At 39.0% G+C, this 20,399-nt stretch overlaps 1 protein-coding gene across 1 annotated transcript in view; it reads right to left on the reverse strand.

Annotated features, from left to right (window-relative positions):
- The window catches only part of MRPS27 (mitochondrial ribosomal protein S27), an 88,065-nt gene that overhangs the window by 61,117 nt on the left and 6,549 nt on the right, over positions 1–20,399 (reverse strand). Inside the window, exons 3-4 of the mRNA XM_031446610.2 lie at positions 11,527–11,597; positions 9,462–9,520 (exon numbers count right to left, since the gene is read on the reverse strand). Coding sequence (XP_031302470.1) covers positions 9,462–9,520; positions 11,527–11,597 — 130 coding nt within the window. The remainder of the gene's footprint in view (positions 1–9,461; positions 9,521–11,526; positions 11,598–20,399) is intronic.

Consider the following 20,399-nt stretch of genomic DNA (forward strand, 5'->3'; position numbering starts at 1 on the left):
TCTATAAACAGACTAGCCATTTCCTCATTAACTGAGATTCAACCTTCAGTTCATTTTTGATCCTCTTTGTTTTCTATCTTTACATTCAACTGTCACTAATTCTATTGATTGATTTTTCCCTATGTGCAAAATATTTCTCTCTTCATTTCCACTGTCAACTACTACAGGACAGGCCTTTTATTACCTTAAGTGGAGACAATAAATTTCCCGCCAGCACGTAGCTCTTTCAATCCAAAATCTGTCACTAATCTTCCAGAAATACTTTCATTATGATATACATTTCAAGAATCTACTGATGACTAACAATCTTGTGAATCTTTAGAAAAAGTTTTTAAATAACCAATATACACAGACCTTTCTTAATGGACATTAATTTTTGTAATGGATATTATTTTACACGTATGCAAGTGTATCAGGAGTTCCTAGAGCTATGTGCGCTCATAATTTTGATTGACATTGCCAAAGTTCTCCCTACAGAAGTTGTGCCAATTTATATGCCTCCTAGCAATGTATGTATGACAGTGCCAGCTTTCTATTCCCTCGATAATCTGCCTAACTTATTATTTCCCACTACTCCCCAGTAGGCCTCAGTCTCGCTCAGGGCAGTTCCCCATCAACCCCTAAAGTCAGTTCTCAGCCCACCCTATTAACCCTACCTATACTGCTTGTTGCATCTTGAACACTCGTTCTTATTTCTTCTACTTATCCAGTCTTCAGGGCTGTCTCAAGTTCTGCCTCTTTTATGAATGTTTGCTGGTAATAACGTCAACCTCTCTTCCAGCCTGCCCAAAGCATGTTTTCTCTGAAACACATACTTTGTTACATATAGTCAACTGACCTATTTATTATCCTAGATTTCTATTGATTTTGAATTATTTCACATATCTAGTTATCCCCGGCCAATTTATAATCTTTTTTGACTGTAGTGATTCATATCCTTCCTTTGAACATACAGTTCTGGCAAATTAAAAAATACTTCTCTTCTCATAGACATAGAATACAAACTTGTGGTTGCTAAGGGGGAGGGGAGGTGGGAAGGGACAGACTGGGAGTTCGAAATTTGTAGACACTGAGGGGCATATGTAGGATAGATGAACAAGATTATACTGTATAGCACAGGTAAATATATACAAGATCTTGTGGTAGCTCACAGCGAAAAAGAATGAGACAATGAATATATGTATATTCACGTATAACTGAAAAACTGTGCTCTACACTGGAATTTGACACCACATTGTAAAATGACTATAACTCACTAAAAAAAAAAAAAAAAAAAAAAAAAAAAAACTTCTCTTACACCTTCTACTGGCTTAAGAACTTCCCCTTATAAACAGAGCTGAGAATCATTTGTCTTACAGACATGAGATCAGAAATTCTGTCAGGGCAGTTTAAATTTGTCTTCGATGGAAAAAGAATGATTAGGGACTTTCACAAAATCAATCTCCCTTCATATTCCTTATAATCTTCCCTCTTATCGTCTATTTCTAGATGTATACAAGGTATTCAATGCACATTTCTGGGATTGCTCTTGCTCCTGATTTCTCTACATTAGTAATATGTATGCATGTAGGTGTGTATCTATATACGCAGACACACATGGTGATTCTAAAATTGATGTGGAATGCAAATGATCTAGACTAGGTAAAACACTTTAGAAAAAGAAGAACCAAGTTGGAAGACTTACACTACCTAGTTTTAAGGTATAATAAAACTAAAGCCATAAAGACAGTGTAGAATTGGCATCAATGGAATAGAGATCAATGGAAAAAAAGAGCTCAGAAATAGACTCACTTATATAAAAACAACTGATTTTTGACAAAGATTCAAAAGTAGTTCAATGCAGAAAGAAGAGTCTTTTCAACAAACAGTGCTGACATGACTAAGTATGTCAAAAAATTAACTTGGACCCTTACCTCTACCATATTAAAAAAAAAAAAAAACCTCAAAATGGATCACAGAGCTAACTGTGAAACTTAAAACTATAAAAAAAAAAACCTTCTAAAACATGGGAGAACAATCTTTGCGGGGTTGGGTTGAGCAAAGATTTCTTAGTTGACACCAAAAGCATGATTCATAAAAGAAAAAATTAACAAACTAGACTTCCATCAAAAATAAAACCTGCTCTTTGAAAAATCCTGTTAAATGAGTAAAAAGACAAACAAAACTACAAGAAAAAAGTTCTCAAAACTCAGTAATAAGAAAACAAACAACTCAATAAAAGAAAAAAAGGGCAAAAGATTTGATCAGATACTTCACCAAGGAGTGACATGGATGACAGATAAACACATGAAAAGATGCTCAACGTCACTAGTCATTAGGAGAATACAAATTAAAACCGCACTGAGAGTGAGATACCATTATGAGCATGGCTAACTCTGCTGGCAAAAATATGGAGGAACTAGAACTGCTGTTGGGAATATAAAATGGTTATGATCACTTTGGAAAATACATACCTACCACAGGCTCCAGCCATTTCACTCTGTGATATTTACTCCAAAGAAATGAAAGCATATGTCTCTACAAAGACTTTAACATAGATGTTTATAACAGCATGGACTGCTTTGGACGCCTAGGATAAGAGCCTCCAGGGGACCCAGTCATTACACCAGAGGGGTAAGACAGTAACCATCTAAAGTGTGAAGACACTGGGCAAGTTGGGTAGAATGTCGGAACCAAAGACCAGAAAACACGCTTTAAGGTTATCCCTATCCTCCTCCTCTGACCAGGCTCCAGGCTGAAATAACAAGACCAGTGGAAAGAGAAGTGCAAAGTCAGAAGGAGTGGAGGCACAGGGTTCTCATCCTAACTCTCTTCACAAAGCTCCTTGGGTCTTTGGCAAGGCGTGGGTGCTGTTCCTGACAATCTGCTATCCTCTCATGCAGAGCCACTGACAATAACTCTCTCCCAGGTCTGTGGGATCAGAAAGTAAGAACTAAATAAAGCACTTGACAATATTCAAGTATGAAGATGTTTCTAATAAAGGCTCTATGACTCATTTATCGTCCCTTGGGCTCTTTACTCTTTCCTTAATAATGTTCAAACATAATGAGAACAGGCAGTATGCTAACAGAAAAAATTTTAATTCCCTTTTAGTGCTGTAAAACACAAATGATCTCTGTCCTCAAAGATAAATCACTACAGCTTAAACTCATGAACAGTGCTCATCCTAATAAACTCTCACCTTGCCCTCTTCCTACAGGCAGAAATGGATTCTTACAACAGAGTCCTGGGATGCACTCACCTTTGAGGAACCATGGGGATATTTGTGCTTATTGAAAAATGAAGCTATTTTGGTCCTTCCTTTTTAAGGCTGGCTGCCAACCAAGGACCTGGAGACGTGCAGGCTGCCATCTGCCTCACCCCAGCTGTTCCTGACCCACCATCCGTCTCCAACCAGGGACGCCTGGTATCTGCCAGGTCAGTTCAGCCACGGATGAAAGATGCCTGAGGCCAAGGTACAGCATGGACGAATGTGTTGGCAGCACACGGCCTGCCATGTAACCTCGACTTCCTCTCGTTACTGGGTGGCACGCCACTCTCCACAACAATGCAGGGAGCTGTATTCTAAGAAAAACACACCTTCCCATGGAGCTCTGCAATGTCTTATCTTACTGTAAGACAATTAATTCAGCATTCCCTACATTTTTGCTAAAAATCAAAAGGATACTTTTAAAAAATATGCATTCTTAAAATAGGGAGAATGTTTTATATATTTTATAAATTTCTACATCTTTTCCTTCAAAAATGACCATTTATGTTGCAGATTAAATTATCAGTTTTGATTATTACCGGTGATAGCAAAAGGAACAAGTTTAATTTCATGCATCTCTAAACTGCCACGGTGCCAAAATGATTTGGAAGTCTAAATAAGCCTTTAAAAATGCGATTTGCAAACATCCTCGGTGAAGAGGAGTATACCATGCAGAAAGAAGGAATTTTTATGGCATGAGTTTGCATTCTATTAATGCAGTAATCAAATACCAATATAGCCACTGTTAAAGCTTATTTTAAACCATGAAAATAACAGCTTTACTGGTGCCACATTTCTCTGATGATATGCAGACTTAACTCCTGAAAGGGAAACAGCCTGCCACAGGGCTGGCTTGTCTGCATGTGGACAGCACACATCAACCTGCAGAGTCCTGAGCTCAAAACTACTGACCAGGTGGCCCAGGAAACAGATGCTCTCCAGAAAATGATAAAGGAAAATTCTAGATAAGCTCACTATTGGATAAGATTGTTCTAAAGCTGACAGATTCCAAAAGGAGATCTCTTGCGGAGAAAAAGCTAAGACCATGGCTCTTAGGAAACGAAAAGCAACAACTCCCAGATTACAAGAAATGTAAGGGATTTCCTCTTATCCCTTAATTTAAATTTTCTTCTGCTTTACCATGTTCTATACTCTGGTCTCCAGGGAACCCCTTCTGCCTTACTTTTCTTAAGAATAAATTATAGCCCCATTTGAAATCCTTATTGATAACCATCTTGCACTGGGAAAGCACTGCCTTGGTTTTTCTAGCACTGTCCCACTGTTCACATTTTATCCTCCTGGTTTCCCTTCTCAGCCCAGGACAGACAGTGGCTTACATCACACCCTCTATGTGGGGTGCACTCAGTGAATCTCCATGCCTTAGTCTTTGCATCAGTAAAATAAAGATGCAAATCAGACTGTAAGTTTATAGTAAAACAAAGGTAGGAAACCTTTTTTCTTCAAATGTCAGCGAAAGGGCATATGGGTAGGAAGCAGAAATTAATCCTATGCCCAAGGACAAAAACTAGTTTGCCCAATTCTTTTTAAAACTAACATGGGACATACAAGCCTCCTTTTAACAAAGGTAAAGCGTAAGTCAGCAGTCAACTTTCCATGCTCACCAATCACGGAGCATCCCTTTCTCTGAGCTGCCGTCAGCTGTGCTGTTCTCTTAGCTTTCTCCTCCCAGCAACAAAACCTCTGCTGCTACAGTGCGGGGGCTTCTCCCCTCGCCAACCCGAGGGTGGGTTGGGGTGGGGTGGGGCTGGGAGTGATGACACCAAAATGGAGCAGAAGTGCTCCTGCCCAACCCCATCCAAGCACTGGTTTCCTGACAGACAGCACCTCAGGGCCTGTCCAAATCTCACTTTTCACCACACTCTTCCTGCTCCAGTGAGGTAACAATAGACGAGCTGTACCTAAGTTTTCATTTGGATAACGGAACACATATCAGCCATATGTTTGTCTTACTCTATAAGGTCTAACCTAAAATAAGAATGCCTTCTTAGTAAGAAAAAAAAAAAAAAGAACTAGAAAACTTTAAAATGCCTAGGGGAAGAAGCAGGAATAAACCTAAGCAAAAGGTCTTTTTCAAACATGATTTCACAGTGAGGTTCGTAACATTTTTTTGTGGGATGATCTCTCACGTAGTCTGATGAAGCCTTCTCCAATGTTTTAAATGCACAGGGTTAAAAAGGAAACCAATTATAGAGAAACAGAATGATCAAAACATTAAAAAAAAATCCTGGAGATGTGGTAACACATGTTTCTTCAACGCAGGAAATAACACTAGCTAGCAGTAGTTTAATTATAAATGCAATTTCTATGCAGTGATAAGCATAATATGTCAAGATATCTGCAACAAATGTAATGAGATATATAAAAATCAATGATTTTTATTGGTGAGAAAGACACTGATGTTGCTAATACTGTGATCTGTTGCCTATATTCATAATTGAAGGCAAAGTTGAGTATTATTGAGAGGTTACTGAAAATAAAAATGTAATTTTATTCTCATCTAAGTTCACAGACCCTCCTGCATTCTCTCCTTAGACCTGATACATGAAGCAGCTGGAGGCATGGCTTTTCTAGTTGGAGCAGAAGCAGAGGGCTGGTGGCAGCACTGCCTGGCCCCTCCCTCACAGTGTACCCCACTCAACCCGCACCCCGGAGGCCTCTGTGAGGAACCAGCCCAAGGGCTTCTGGGAAGACAGTTTGCAAATCGCTGAGAGATCTACTCTGAGCCTGCGGAGAGCCTCGGTAGGAGCGGGCCGGTGCCTGCTTCCCTACCCTCCCAGCCGCATCTGCACACACTCGTGAAGCTCCTAGCTTGCAGCCCTCTTCCCGTTTCATTTTTAATTTTATTTCTTACTTTTTTATTCTCTTATTTTAATCGTGTTTTAATTTGTTACTGTCCAACAGTTCTTAGCAGGCTTTGTTTTCTTCTTTCTTAGCTTTCATATTCTGGTTATTCCATTTAGACTCTTGACTGTTCTAATCACTTTTACTCTTGGTTTGTTGTGGAGTATAATCAAGTTTCTTAAAAAATTTTATTGACAACCTATATAGTTTCTGGTATTGGCTGCCTTAATCATCTTTAGCTCACGGTATCTTTGTTTAAAGTATCATTTCCCTTTCCTTGGTGCTCCCATTTTTTAATTTTAAGTGGCAGGGTGGAGACTGATCACAAGGTTTTTAACCCCCCGGAGAACAGCCCACAGTCTGAACAGGAGCGGCTGGATATCTGTCCTCCCTCCTGCTATGTGAACAGCAGCGTCTCTAACTCTCCTAAAAAGATCCCTGGGACTCTTTAACATTGATGCCCCTATGTACTTCAGGAGAGTTAAAGGCTGGAATTCTCTCCTGGGAGGACAGCATGGTAACAAGCTGGCATGTGCCGGAAGCTGCCTGAACCGCCGGGGCTTGGAACTGTTTATTTGTGCACCTGACTCAATGGCAGATGCCCAATCAGCTCTTCACTGATCACTGCAGGCTTCCAAACTTCTCTGGCTCTAATGGCCTTTACATAACCACTGGGGAAATTTGATCACTACAAAATGAGAGGATGCGGCAGTTAAGCTCCGCTTGCTAGGTCTGGTCTCTACAAGCTGAGGCAGGGGAAGATTTGCGCCAGCAACAGTGGTGGCAGCCAAAAGTCCTGTCGTGGGCCTTCCCCTCAAAGACGGTCACGCTTAGGGAATAAATCCTCAACCCTAAATCCTCAAGGCAGGCCAGCAAGAAGCTGTTAGCTGTAGGATTAAGAAATTGCTCCTGTATTTCTGCAACCTTGACCTGTAATTCTAAGTTTACTCTGAGCTATCTAGAGTCATCCCACATAGAAATGTTAGGCATTGCAACCACGCATGCTGAAGACTTAACTGGTGGAAACCCCGCATGCCCTTGGTGTCCTCAGGATTATTAACATTTCTGATTTCAATTAATGGAGAGAAATCCCAAGAGTTCATAACTGTAACTTGTAATTTTGCTGAGGCAAAATTTCAGGTTACAAAAATATGTTTGTAAAAAAAATTACAAGCAAAAAATATGTTTTCCTTGTCCTCTAAGGTCGGAAAGCAGGAGTTGATACCTGGCTGATGAGTGAACACTGGCCAACCTCCACTATCTATACCTGATGCGGCTTTACGGCATTGTACCTAGTCTCACACACACACAACAGGAATCTCATGAGGTCATAGAAAAGTTTCTTTCTTTAAAAAAAAAAAAAAAGCTGAGAAAAAGCTAATTTTCTTGGTAATGGAAGGGAGGAGAAAGAATACAAATAAAGAGTGATAAGCCATGACTAGAACACCAGTAAAGAATGAAATATCAGATTAAACAATGGCTCAGACTTAAGATGGCCAAGAGTCTTCTATATGAGCTATATAAAAACAGGAAGTAGAGATTTTATGAAACTTTCAGTAAGACTCCAAGTCTCACAAAACTGGACACGGAAGGTCTTTAGGTAGTACTTAAATTTCTCAGTTAAACTTTAATGTATGAAGACAGGGACAGTGTCTAACTTACTCATCACTATATGCCCACAACTTGAACAAAGCCTAGGCACACAGTATGTGCTTAGTAAGTACGTGCTGAATGTTGAATTGTTGAAATCAATTATACGCTAGAGGTACATGCAGATTTGGGACGTATTTCTTCTAAGACTATAGCACTGTGTCCTACAGGATGGAATTCTAAATAATAGTTTCTATTTATAAATTGGAACTATTTTCCGCATTTTTGTCACAAACAAAGCAAAAGAATGAGAACTGGGCAGGTGCCAGCCCAAATACATCTTTCACCATAGGCAAAAGTAACTACCAGAGGAGGCCTGCAGTGCCAAAGAACCACGAAGGGAAGGCAAGGCTTGCTCTCATCAAGGGATCCATTTATGTTTATCTTAAGGAAGGGCAGGAGGGAACTTGCAATTATAATTTCAGGACCTAGAACTTAAACTTAGGACACTGTTAAAGGCAATATTAGATTAAAAATAAAAGATTTTTAAGATGTGCACCTGATTTAACAGCAGATGCTCAAGTAGATTAGTTTAACTAGTAGTTATAGAGTAGATTAGATTAACTATAGTTATAGTAGTAGAGATTTATATTTAAACAGAAATCACCACAATGATGGTAGAATCTACCCAATTCAGAAAGAAAAGAAGCGTCATTACTAATTAGCAAAGTCACATAAAAGAAAATTGGGTAAGTTTTCACTAACATAAAGATGGAAATAACTGAATACTCTCTTGATCAAAACAAAGTAAGATCAAATGGGAAATTCTATGCAATGCTTACTGGAAACACTTAACATTTCAATCTGAATCTCTTTTTGCAGACTAGGAATTGGAACAAATCATAAATCAGATTTTTAAAATCACAATAAGGAAGCACAATAAAAAGTTGCAAGGTATCATTTTGATAGATACTTGATAGATGAAAAATCAACTATGAGAATAAATCATGATTTATTTGATAAGTCCTTTATTTAATAAGCTTTAGGTTATTCCAGTTTTTGCTGCTATAGACAATGCTGTAATGAACATGCTCCTTCGTACACAGGGGTGACTGTATCTATAGTTCAGAGGGATTGTTCCCGGTTGTGAGAAAGAATGAAGTAAATGTGGTAATGAAGAATAAGTTTTAAAATGCAGTGTTAACTGAAAATAGGTGCTAAACAGTGCTTAAAGAGTATATTTCCAGCTAATAAAAAAGGAAGAGAAGAGATAAATATATATAGAATTTTTCACCCATTAGACAAACAAAAATCCAAAAGTGTGAAAATACTTCTGGTCAAGCTGTAGAGACAGGCCTCTCTCGTACCCTGCCGGTAAGAAGGTAAATTGGTGAAACCTCAATAGAAAGCAATTTGGCAACAGCAGCTGCAATTAAAGATGTACACACTTATGAGAACTAGGTGCAAAATGATCTATGTACAAGGTTATTAACAACTGCATTGTACATCATACAAAAAGAGAGCACAAACAACCTAAAGGCCATACCATAGGGAACTGGTTTAAAAATATATTCACAGTATGCAATATGGTAAAGTTATAGAAAATGAAGAAGTTCTCTATACACGGATATGGAAAGATCTCCAAAGCAGAAACTTAAAAAGCAAGGCGCTGAACATTATATACAGTACATATCACCTTTCATGTTAAAAACGGATATGAAACAAGAGAATATATTGTCAAATGAAATGGAAAACTTACTTGTAAAGGTAATATTCTGCATGGTCTATCTCTTCTCGAGATGAAATGTTGTCCACAAACTAAAAAATAGAAAGAAAAATCTTTGGATGAATACAGATTATGCCATATACTGAGCCTAATTCACAGTTTGACCTTAAAAACAAAACACTCATTTTATTGGAATGGCGTTCACATTAATGGCTCCATCCTTGAAACCCCCTTATCCTAGTGTAAACAAAGAACATAGAATAGCTTCTTTTCCTATGTGTAGAACAAATTTGGTTAGAACTGTCTGAAAACTAAACGTGAACCTTGCTCAGAACCAGAGAGAGCTAGTCTTAGTACATAATTAGTCACCACTATTTCCCTTTATCTTTAGACACTGATATTTTCTGTGTTCCAAGCTCCAAATACATGGGAGCATACAACTGAAAGGATGAAGCTTCTAATGGCTGAAAACATGTGGCCCAAGGAGAGGAAAATCTAAATTTAGAGAAGTCTCATTACCATTTTTCCTACTCTGATTCGGTTCTACTATGGACCAGTACACCTGTGATTCTTCTACCAACAAAGTCTCCCTTTGAACCACAAAATCCCTGAGTGTGTTCCTTAACTCTAAATCATAGGAACAAACAGGAAAGACTCTTCTAAGGATGAATCTACTCCAAAATAGAGACTCAGAGGAGAAAGGGATGAAGTAGGAGAGAATGCACATAGTTAACAGTTAAAATCTTGTGAAGAAAGAGAGGAGAGTAAAGAGGGGGGGACTTACAAATTTCCCCCCCTTTTTTAGGATTTACAGATTTGATTTAGAAATCTCTTTAAGAGGCAGATAAAATACAGTTCAAACACAGGACTTGAAGTTGAGAACTAGCTCTCCTGATGGTTTGCTGTGTGGCATAAACAGATGGTACAGCCTCTCTGGAATAGTTGCTTCAGGTGCATAAATAGAATAAAGGCACCTGCACTGAAGGGTATGAGGCTCCATAAGAAAAGGTACGGGAAAGCTCTTTAAACTCTAAAGTGCTGCCTCAACTGACACCAGGTACTAGGGCACAAAGAGATTTCAGCCATCGTGTAAGGGATGAACCAGTGGTCTTTCAGCTCCCCTCCAATATGAAAATTCTAAGCCTATACAATTCAGGTTTTGACCTAGCTAAATGGTTTCCCTACTATCAAGGAGTAGAAAGAAAGGACTCAGACCAAAAAGAATGACGGTTTATTTTTTCCCTCTTCTAGATCTAACAATACCCTGAATTTTATGGTGCCATTGATTTCTACAAAGAGCTTTCACAACTAAGATCTCAATTTAGCATCCCATCAGCCCTGTGAGGAAGATACTATTGTCTCCACAATGAATATGAGGAAACTGAGGGGGGCCCAGTTGCCCAATGTCACAAATCAAATTCATGAAGACAAGATCAGATCCATTTGAGGGAGGCAACAGAAAAGAACTTCAACAATCTGGGTTTGAAGTCCAATTTCTCCAAGTGGGGTAGTCGTCAACATTCTGGATCTTACATGCAAAACAGAGTTAATAATGCGTATCTGGCATGGCTGCTATGGGAAGTGCAAGATAATCAATGTTAAGAAACTAATACAGTAGCTGGTATAGAAGGTGATCAGTGATGGTTACAATCAATTCCTATTCCTAAGTCCTAGCCTCATATTATTCCCCTATCCATTGCTATGCAGAGTTCAACATTAACATCAATATCTACTCTTTTATAAACTGTCTCAACTGTCAAAATTGCTTCCAATATTAACAAGGGAATACTATCACTTTGAAGGGTATACCAACTTAAAAAAATTATGTATCATATAGTAGAATATCATATCCTGGAAAAATTAAAATAAATCAGATACACAACAGTCTGGTAAATTTATTACCGCTTATTTCAGTCACAGAAATTTGCTACTTCATCAAAAAACATCTATTGGCAACTACAAAAACATACCATGTTCTGGAAAAATATTTCCTATGAAAGACAGTCTTTATTGATTTATATATAGTCTATATAATGAGCCTTTCTTGCTTTCTTCCTCCTTCCTCTTTGAAAATATATATCTACTTAAGTTTTCTTACCCGTGATATTGTTAAAGAACTAACAGGCAGCTTTCTCTCATATGTTTTATCCATTAAAGATGCTAGATCAGCTGTGAAGACAAAAGAAAAAAGAACCTTGTTAACCATACATCTTTAAGAAAAAAAATCTAACAGATACAACTCCTACCAGATGGCTGTCAACACTGCAAAGTCAACTTTAAAACAGATGCTCTTTCTAGAATTATTTTCATATAAATTAAAGAGGAAAGAGAAATATCAGTGTGATTTTTTAAAGTATTTACTTAATTGGAGAAAGGATAATTTTAAAAAATCTTAGTATATATTTAGCTTTTAAAAAGTGGATCAATAAAATATCTCTGGAAAGAAACACAAGAAAGTGCTATTATTGACAGACTTGAGGGAAAGAAATTAGGTAGTAGGGGGCCAAGAAAAGGAAACTCTTCATTGCTTACACATTTATTCCTTTTGCATTTTGAACCAGGTACATATATTAGCTATTTAAAAAAATTTTCAGTTGGAACTTATTAAATGAATTTTATACATTCCCTGAACAAATCAGAGAGGCAAGGCATCCTGGCTATAATTAATGACTTTCAGCCTGAACTAGTCTTATTCTGGTTCCCTTTACTAGAACATTCACACGAATATTTGGTATTCCTGAGATTACACTGTTATCTCAGAGTCTCAAAAGGTCTGGAATAATAGAAAACATACACTCCAAAGTAATTATTTTACACCTTCTCACTGCCTCTCAAACTTGTAACATGTGTGCTCTGTCCCCTTCTCTCCTCACTCTTGCTCTCAGCTCATGATTTTGTGTCTTACTTCCTTGAATATAAAACAGAAGCAATCAAGAGAACTTTGTCCTCCTACCATCAGGTCTACCAGGCTACCAGCATCTGTGTCCATATATCCTGCCTCCTATTTTTTTCCCCCACAAAGGACGAACTTCATTAAAGAAACAAAAATCAAAAAAGACAAAGACTTCCTTTGACCTCCTATCTCCCTCTGGCTACTTCTCCTAGGCTCTGCTCCTGTCAGCAGCAAGACTCAACAGTCATCCCCCGTACAACTGTTATTACCTCCTTAGTTCCATTCTCTCCTGAACTCACTTAAATCAGATTTTGGTTTCCATTGCTCTACTAACACCAAAGACCACCTCCATATTGCTAAATCCAGTGGTTAACTCCTCAGCCTCATCTTACTTGACCTCTCACTAGCATTTAATACAACTGACTATTCTATCCTTCATGAAATGCTCTTTTTTTCCTCTCTATCTTGGGTTCCTTTGCAGGATCTCCTCTTCTTGACTTCTTTATGTTGGCATGCCTCAAGTCTGAGGAGTAGACTCTTCACCCTCTGCTCAGTCCTGGGTATCTCATTCTCTCTTCCTCACAGCTTTAATCATCATCTACAGACTACTGACTCCACACATAAATGCCTATCCTGACTTCTGCCTGTAACTCCAGACTTACACTTCCAACTGTATAGGTGACATCTCCATTCTGGTGTCTAATAGGTATCTTAATATTACATGTCCTCTTAATAATTCAAACTTCCACCCCAAACTTGCTTTTCCTAGGCCTTTCTCATCTCAGTAAATGATCACTACATTCGCTGGCTTATTCAGGCCAAAAACTAAGGCATCATCCTTGATCTTATCCTTTTTAATACTTTGCAACCATACAAGCTCTGGATTTGAAACATACATACACATACACACACACATATCTCACCGCTACCCGCTAACCTCTCACTTCCCTTCTGGTCACCTTAACTATTGTCCCCACCTCTACAATCTAACTCCCACACAGGAGTCTGAGCGAGCATTTTAAAAGATAAATCAGATCCTGTCATTTTCTTTTCTCAATCGGCCAACAGCTTCCTACCATACTCGGAATAAAATCTAAAATATTTTCTATGACCTACAAATGCCTACATAAAGTGGTCTGTACTGGGGGGTGATTTTTTTTTTTTTTTTTTGTCTTTTACACCTAGAAATAAACTCCATGAAGGTAAGGACTCAAGGCACTGATATATTCTCAGTTCCTACAAGAGTTTTATAAAAGGCACCCAATAAATACCTAAAGAAATAAATAAAAGGAAGAAAATAAGGGAGGGAAAGAGGAAGGGAAAAAAGAGAGGAAGGAAGGAAAAAGAAATACAGTTATCCCTTGGTATCCTCACGGGATCAGTTCCAGTACCCACGGCAGACCCCAAAATCTACAGATGCTCAAGTCCCCCAGTCAGCTGTCCATATCCCCGGATTCAACCAACTGCATTGTGCAGTACTGCATTGGAAAAAAAAAAAAAATCCATGTATAAGCGGACCTGCGAAGGTCAAACCCATGTTGTTCAATGGTCAACTCTGATTGGACTTCCAAGCTTTTTTACTTCCCAGTGGAAGAAAAAAAGGGACAGGCAATTTAATGACAAGTATTTGTTAAAGACTTATTGCTGTGCACTTAACCACTCTTTTTTATTTCCCTGGGGCAATGCTCTCAATGGCTCAATAGCTACTAGGGGAAAGGAACTTTGCAAAACCACTAAAACCTGATATGATGTGAAAGTAATTACTTTCTTACGACTATCTTAAAGGGACTGATACTATGTGATTTAAAAATTTTAAAACACACATACACACACACACACAAAGAAGTCCCTAAAACCTCTTCATACTAAGGCAAATTAATATTGTTAAATCTAGCTGCTCATAGAATGATACTAAACAGCATTCTGATGACACCAAATCTTTATGACCACTTCATAATAGAAGCTCTTGTGTTCAAATGATAAGCAGTATAAAGAATCAACTCCCTTTATGCCATATTTTAACAAAAAAAATGCAAGATCTGGATCTACTGGCCTAATTAAAATGGCCTCCGTTTCCTCATGGGTTTCAACCAGTGAACAATGTATAAATAAACACTAGACTGAGTAGCCTCCTATAGTGTGGTAAATCAAGATTCCACTTTAATCCTTTACACCCGGATATCCTCAGGCAAGTAAAATCGGCTAGGGCCTCAAAAAAAGACAACAGCTGCAAAGCCAGCATCTGATGAATAACATTTGCATACTGTAAGTCAGAGAAAGGTTTGATGCTAAATATAATGTGACCAATCATCTCACATGGTAACACTGGTGTGATGAATGAGGCAGAAAACCGCACCGAGCAGGGATGGCCAGGAAAGCTGGGCAGCTGTGGTCTGCAGAGGGTCAGCGCCACAGGCTTCTGGACTGAGGCTTCAACAGTCAAAACTACACTTCACGTTTCATTGAGGGGCCAGCAGACGCCCAGGTTTTATTCAAAGAGATGTGCCAAAGAAGATGCTTTCTTGCTTGCCACTCAGCCTCCTCAGGAATGTGCACTGCAGCGGATGGCTGAGGTCAATAAAGACTATAGGGGGAAATGAGTCTGAAATTCGAATTCTTCATTTAAGAAAACTTAAAGCTGGATAGACAATGTGGAAGTATGTCCAGAAAATGAAATGTACACTAGCATAAGAGTGTTCTTTTTATCTGAAGAAAACAATACCATTGATAATCTAAGGACATAAATGATTTTATTGAGGACCCTGCACTATCCCAAGTACAGGAGTGTAATCCTGGTTAAGGATTAGAACCCCAAAGAGGCTTTAAAATTTTAAAACTTCAGATTCCTAAGCTTCACACCCAAGGGGGGATTCTAATTCCACAGCTATGAGGTGAGACCAGAGAAATACAAATTTTTTAAACAAAAGCCCCAGGAGATTGTGATGCAGCCTTACAAGCACTCAAGTGAGTTATGTTTGAGAACTACCCATGGAGGGACCTTGAAACAAGTCTTGGCTGTTGCTCCTACATTCAAAGATGATTTTAAACTGAACGCCATTTCAGGAATAAGGTGGACTAAGTATCCTTTAAAAAATTCCCATTATAAAAACAAAACACCTAGATAAAGTGTTAAAAACATCTAAAATATATGACTGAGCATTCAAGAAGACAGAAGTAATGCCAGAGGCTAAAGGAGAGATGGAAGCACAAACCTTGAGTGTTTAAGGGAGTACTGAGGGTAGCAGTCACCTGAGAGCATCTGCAGGTCCCCAGTGACACAGAGCTGTGGTTTTAATGACTTACAGGGAACAGAGGATAGAACCAAGGCCTTTTTAAGGTGAGAAGCTGGTTCAGATATCCTCAGGTAAAGCCAAGACTGCCTAGGGCTACACCTGTAGTGAGGGAGTTCTTAAAGCAAAAACTGAAAAGCAGTAACTGAAACTAAAAGGTATCCCTTACTTTATGACTATTTATAGAGTGAAAAATCCAAAATAAAACATTAGTTCAGTAGGGCTCAGGAACCAATTCAGTTCAAGTCACCTAGGCCCTTACCTCAGGCAGAGAGACCCAAGCAAACTTCTCATGGAACCCAGGTAGGTTCAGGCCTGCCCTCCGATCAGCACCCTACTTACTCAGTTCCCCAGAATGGTTTTCTCCTGAGTCGTATTAACTGCAGACCCTAGTCTATAATTCAACAGCTGCTAACTGGCTAACACTGATCACTTTCACCCTGAACCTCCCCAGCAGATCTGCATGATTAATGAAGGAATTTCAGAAACAATGCTTTAATTCAGGGTTTATTTTAACCAAAAGGAAGCCAAGTACAGAAAGAGTCTAAAACTGAAATCTGATTTGAGATGGAAAGTTCAAGAATGCCTAGGGCCCTACAGAGCCTAGTTGAAGAACTGAGGCCTTTTCAATAAAAACATCAACTGCAATGGATTAAAATGTCTGAAACACTTAAATTCATGAGTATTTTTTTAAACCCTTGCTGATCATCTTTGGAGGATGGTAGGAGGTCAACTCATTTTTTTGAAAATTGTATCTTCCCATATCTCAGTATAACTAAACTGTTGATGAAAGAAAATTCTTTAACAAAAATCTTCTGGGTAATAAATGAGGAAGAAATGATAGAATTAAAATAGCAACATTTTGCAGCTCTTCATGAAATAATGGGTGTAAGCAATAATCACAAATGGCTTTAACATCAGAGGGACAACCAAATGCTGTGTGCCTCCTGACAAGAGTAAGCAACACTCCCTATGAAGTATTCATGGCAAAAGTGGGAAAACAACAACAACAACAAAAAACCCAACAAACCTTGAATCTGATCAAGGCTTCTTTCCCAACTGCCAGTATTATAGGACATATGGAAGGTAGAGGAGGATGTTAATAAGGATGAAAGCAGCAAATCCAGAATGTGAGACACTACAAGACAAAAGACCCATTTTCTTTAAAAAATAAACTGCAAGAGAGAAAGAAACCTATAAAAATCACCTCAACATATTACAATGTATGGGCCTTATCTGGATCCCATTTCAACAAATTGTAAATTAAAAAGAGATTTATAAAACATCTGAGGAAATGTGAACATTGATGAAATATTTAATGACATTAAGGAATTACTAATTTTTAGATATGAGAATGGTTTATAGTTAGGGTTTTTAAAAAAATTCCTATCTATAGAGGTATATATCAAAATATATAAAAAATGATCTGATAACAAGGATTTGTTAAAAAGTAACCTGAGGATGGGATAGGGGTTTGATGAATTAAGACTGGCAGGGAACTGATAACCGTTGAAGCTGGGTGACAGTACACAGGGGTTCATTATATTGTTCTCTCTTTGTATGTTTCTACAAAAAAGACTTAAAAAGAGGCAAGAGAAGAGGGGAACATTACCAATTGCACTGTATGGACCTGTAATGGTGCATAACCATTAGAAAAAATTATGAGAGTATCAGAGAAATTTGACCATTGACTAAATATTGCATATTTAAATATTACTAATATTTTTACATATGCTAATGATATTTAAAACATCCTTATCTTTTAGAGGTCTTTATTGAAATACCTATGAGTAAAATGATGCACTGTCTGAGATCTGCCTCAAAATAATCCAAAGGATCATGATGGAGGAATAAGCAGAAATAGAGATGAAGTAAAGACTGGCTATACGAGCTGACAACTGTTGAAGCCAGGTGTTGGGCAAAGGGGATTCCCTATACTATGTACTCTACTTTTGTTTGTTTTACATTTTCCAATATAAAATGTTTTAAAAATAATAATAACCTATGGTGTTGGAAGTCAGGATAATGGTTACCTTTGAAGAAAATGGGAACCACAATAAGGGCTTCTGGAGTGGCAGGAATGTTCTATTATACACGTTTGTTCATTTTGATAATTCATCAATCTATATATTATGAATTGTGCACTTTTCAGTAAGTATTACACGGCAATCAGAAAATATTATTTTAAAAGCAAGAGACCCACTGCTTCAATGCAAGGCAAGACAACTATGGTAGAACTGCAGGTACTACAGCAATAACTAACAATGCTATTTTTGAGCAGAGAGGCAACAGACTATCTATTGCATGGCCCTAAGCAAACATCAGAATCTGGACTCAGTTTCCTCATTTCTAAGGAAAATGACAGCAGCTCTTCAGTTGGCTGTTGTGAGCATTAAATGGAATAGTACACGTGAAGTGCTTAGCACCGAACCCGAAACACAGATAGAAGTGACAAAGGCTGCCTTTTGGCTTTTATGTCAGAGGGCCTGCCCTGCATTCATGGCCTGACTCCTCCGTAGAATGCAATGTAGGTATACCTGCACTAAATAGCACTCCTGATGTTAATCAAGCTCTCCATAGTAATAAATTACCCTCACACGGGGAGCTGGACAGATCCCTATCAGCTCTCCCCCAAGGCTCTAATGGAAAACCACTAACGAGACTAAAGAGCTGAGGCACCAAAGCTGCACCACCATCAGAAAGAACCCAGGTCTCCGCAGATTCCGCCTGGAGGCAAAATCACTTAAGAGTATGGATGCCCCACACCCACACATCTTCCCTCCCCAGCCGCGATCCACTCCACCCCACCCCACGCCCTCCAATGGGGATGCACGGAGTGAAAGCCTCATATCGCCCCTCCTCCCTCCCCCAATCAACGAGCCCGCACCAGAACACAGCGGCCAATCACAGCGCTCCACATGCCGGGGTCAGCCCTCCGCTCACGAGCGCACGAGGAGGCTTCTCCAAAAGCCCGTGCCCAACCGCCCCGGCTCCACAGGCTGCGCGGTCTCCGCAGAGGCCACACTGCCACCTACTGCCCAATCATCGGCATGCAGCCCGTATCCCAGCCCAAAGGCTCAATTATGAATTAGGGAAAACATGCAGTTATGTCACATACAAACGAAAATTTTAACTGCATTCAGTTACACAGCAGGAAAAAAATATTGTTTCTAACAGCCTCTTTTTCTTCCAAGCAGTTCGAGTTTCAAAACCTTATCACATGTTTTATAGAGGTAAGATCAAGGGGCCTAGGCACTTGTTCCCTCCACAAATTTCTGGAGCCCCTACTATATGTGAGGCTGTTATCTGGGGTAGGCATTATCATCATCCCTAGTATATAGGTACAGGAACCGAGGTTAAGTGACAGTTTCTGAAGGCTGGCAGAGCTGAGGTTCACAATCAGACCATCCCTCCAAGGGCGTACTCTTCACCACATCACACTGCGTAAGAACATAGGGTGAGGAAAAATCAATTCTGACTGCACAGGGACTCAGGATGTACAGAGAGTACTCTTGGCAGGATAGGATTCAGTAAATAGTAGCTGGTACTGCTTTTCTAAGTACACTAATATTAACAGAGAGAAGGAGACAATTACCTCCACGTGATATTTATTCATTGCAGATTATTATGCTCATTCTTTGGCAACAGCATCTGCTTATTCAGGAATCCATGACAATATTCCCTAGGTTTGTCTCCAAATAACAGAGCTGACTGTAACTCATACCAAGGCACCAAATATAATGGTCTTATTTCCTAATTTTCCCTTCATACCTGGGAAAGTGTTAACAGGAGCTTTGCCAAAATGCTTCTTCCTCTTTCTGCACTTAGCACTTTTGTTATCATTCATATATGGCACATCAGAACAAGCTTTGCAATATAATTCACTGAGTTCATACTGCTTTCATCACGAGAACAGTGCCCCCCCCCCCAAAGTACTATTGGCTCTCCAGGGCATTTTAGAACACATAGGGGTATTTTTGACTGTTACAATGACTACAGGGCACTTACTAGAAGACAGCAAAATTAGATAACCTGCAATGCCAATACTGAGCCACACTTCAAAACACTGTCCCAGTTGGGAGCCAGCATTTTCAGCATGAAAGGGAGATACAAATAGGGAATAGAGGATGGCAAGGAAGAACCCTATAGGGATGAACTGGAATTGGAGGGTTCAGTATGAACTCATTATTTGTAAAATATGTACATGTAAGCTTATATGTATGTGTACATAAGTATGTTTATGTGTATATGTATATTTTCTAGCTCTGCCCAATGAATGGGCAAAGAAGCAAAACTTCCACAGCAGCAAAAGGACAACTAGTACACAGATCTTGGGTGTCTAATAATACTCCCTAATAAAAAGAACCAGTGTTCCTTGGAGAAATTCAGCTGACTCTTGGATAAAGCAGGTTTGAACTGTGCAGGTCCACTTACATGTGAATTTCTTTCACTGAAGATGTACTATAGGATTACACACATGATCCACAGCTGGTTGAATCCATGGATGTGAGACTTTGGCTAGGGAGAAATCCACTTATACAGAAGGCTGACTATAAGTTATATGTGGATTTTTGACTGCGCTGAGGGTCGGTGCCTTTAGCCCTGGTTGTTCAAGGGTCATCTGTAATCGATTTCAGGGCTACAGCAGGAAAGGTACGAGATGCAACGTTGGGAGGCAGCTTGAAAGAGCTTCTACTAGTCAAATCTGTTAATGAATCATTAAAAGAAAAAAAAGAGGACTCCACAATATCATACTGATAATAAATAGATAAACAGAGAAAGAAAGAA

This window comes from Camelus dromedarius, chromosome 3 (genome assembly GCF_036321535.1).
Source record: "Camelus dromedarius isolate mCamDro1 chromosome 3, mCamDro1.pat, whole genome shotgun sequence".
NCBI lineage: Eukaryota > Metazoa > Chordata > Mammalia > Artiodactyla > Camelidae > Camelus > Camelus dromedarius.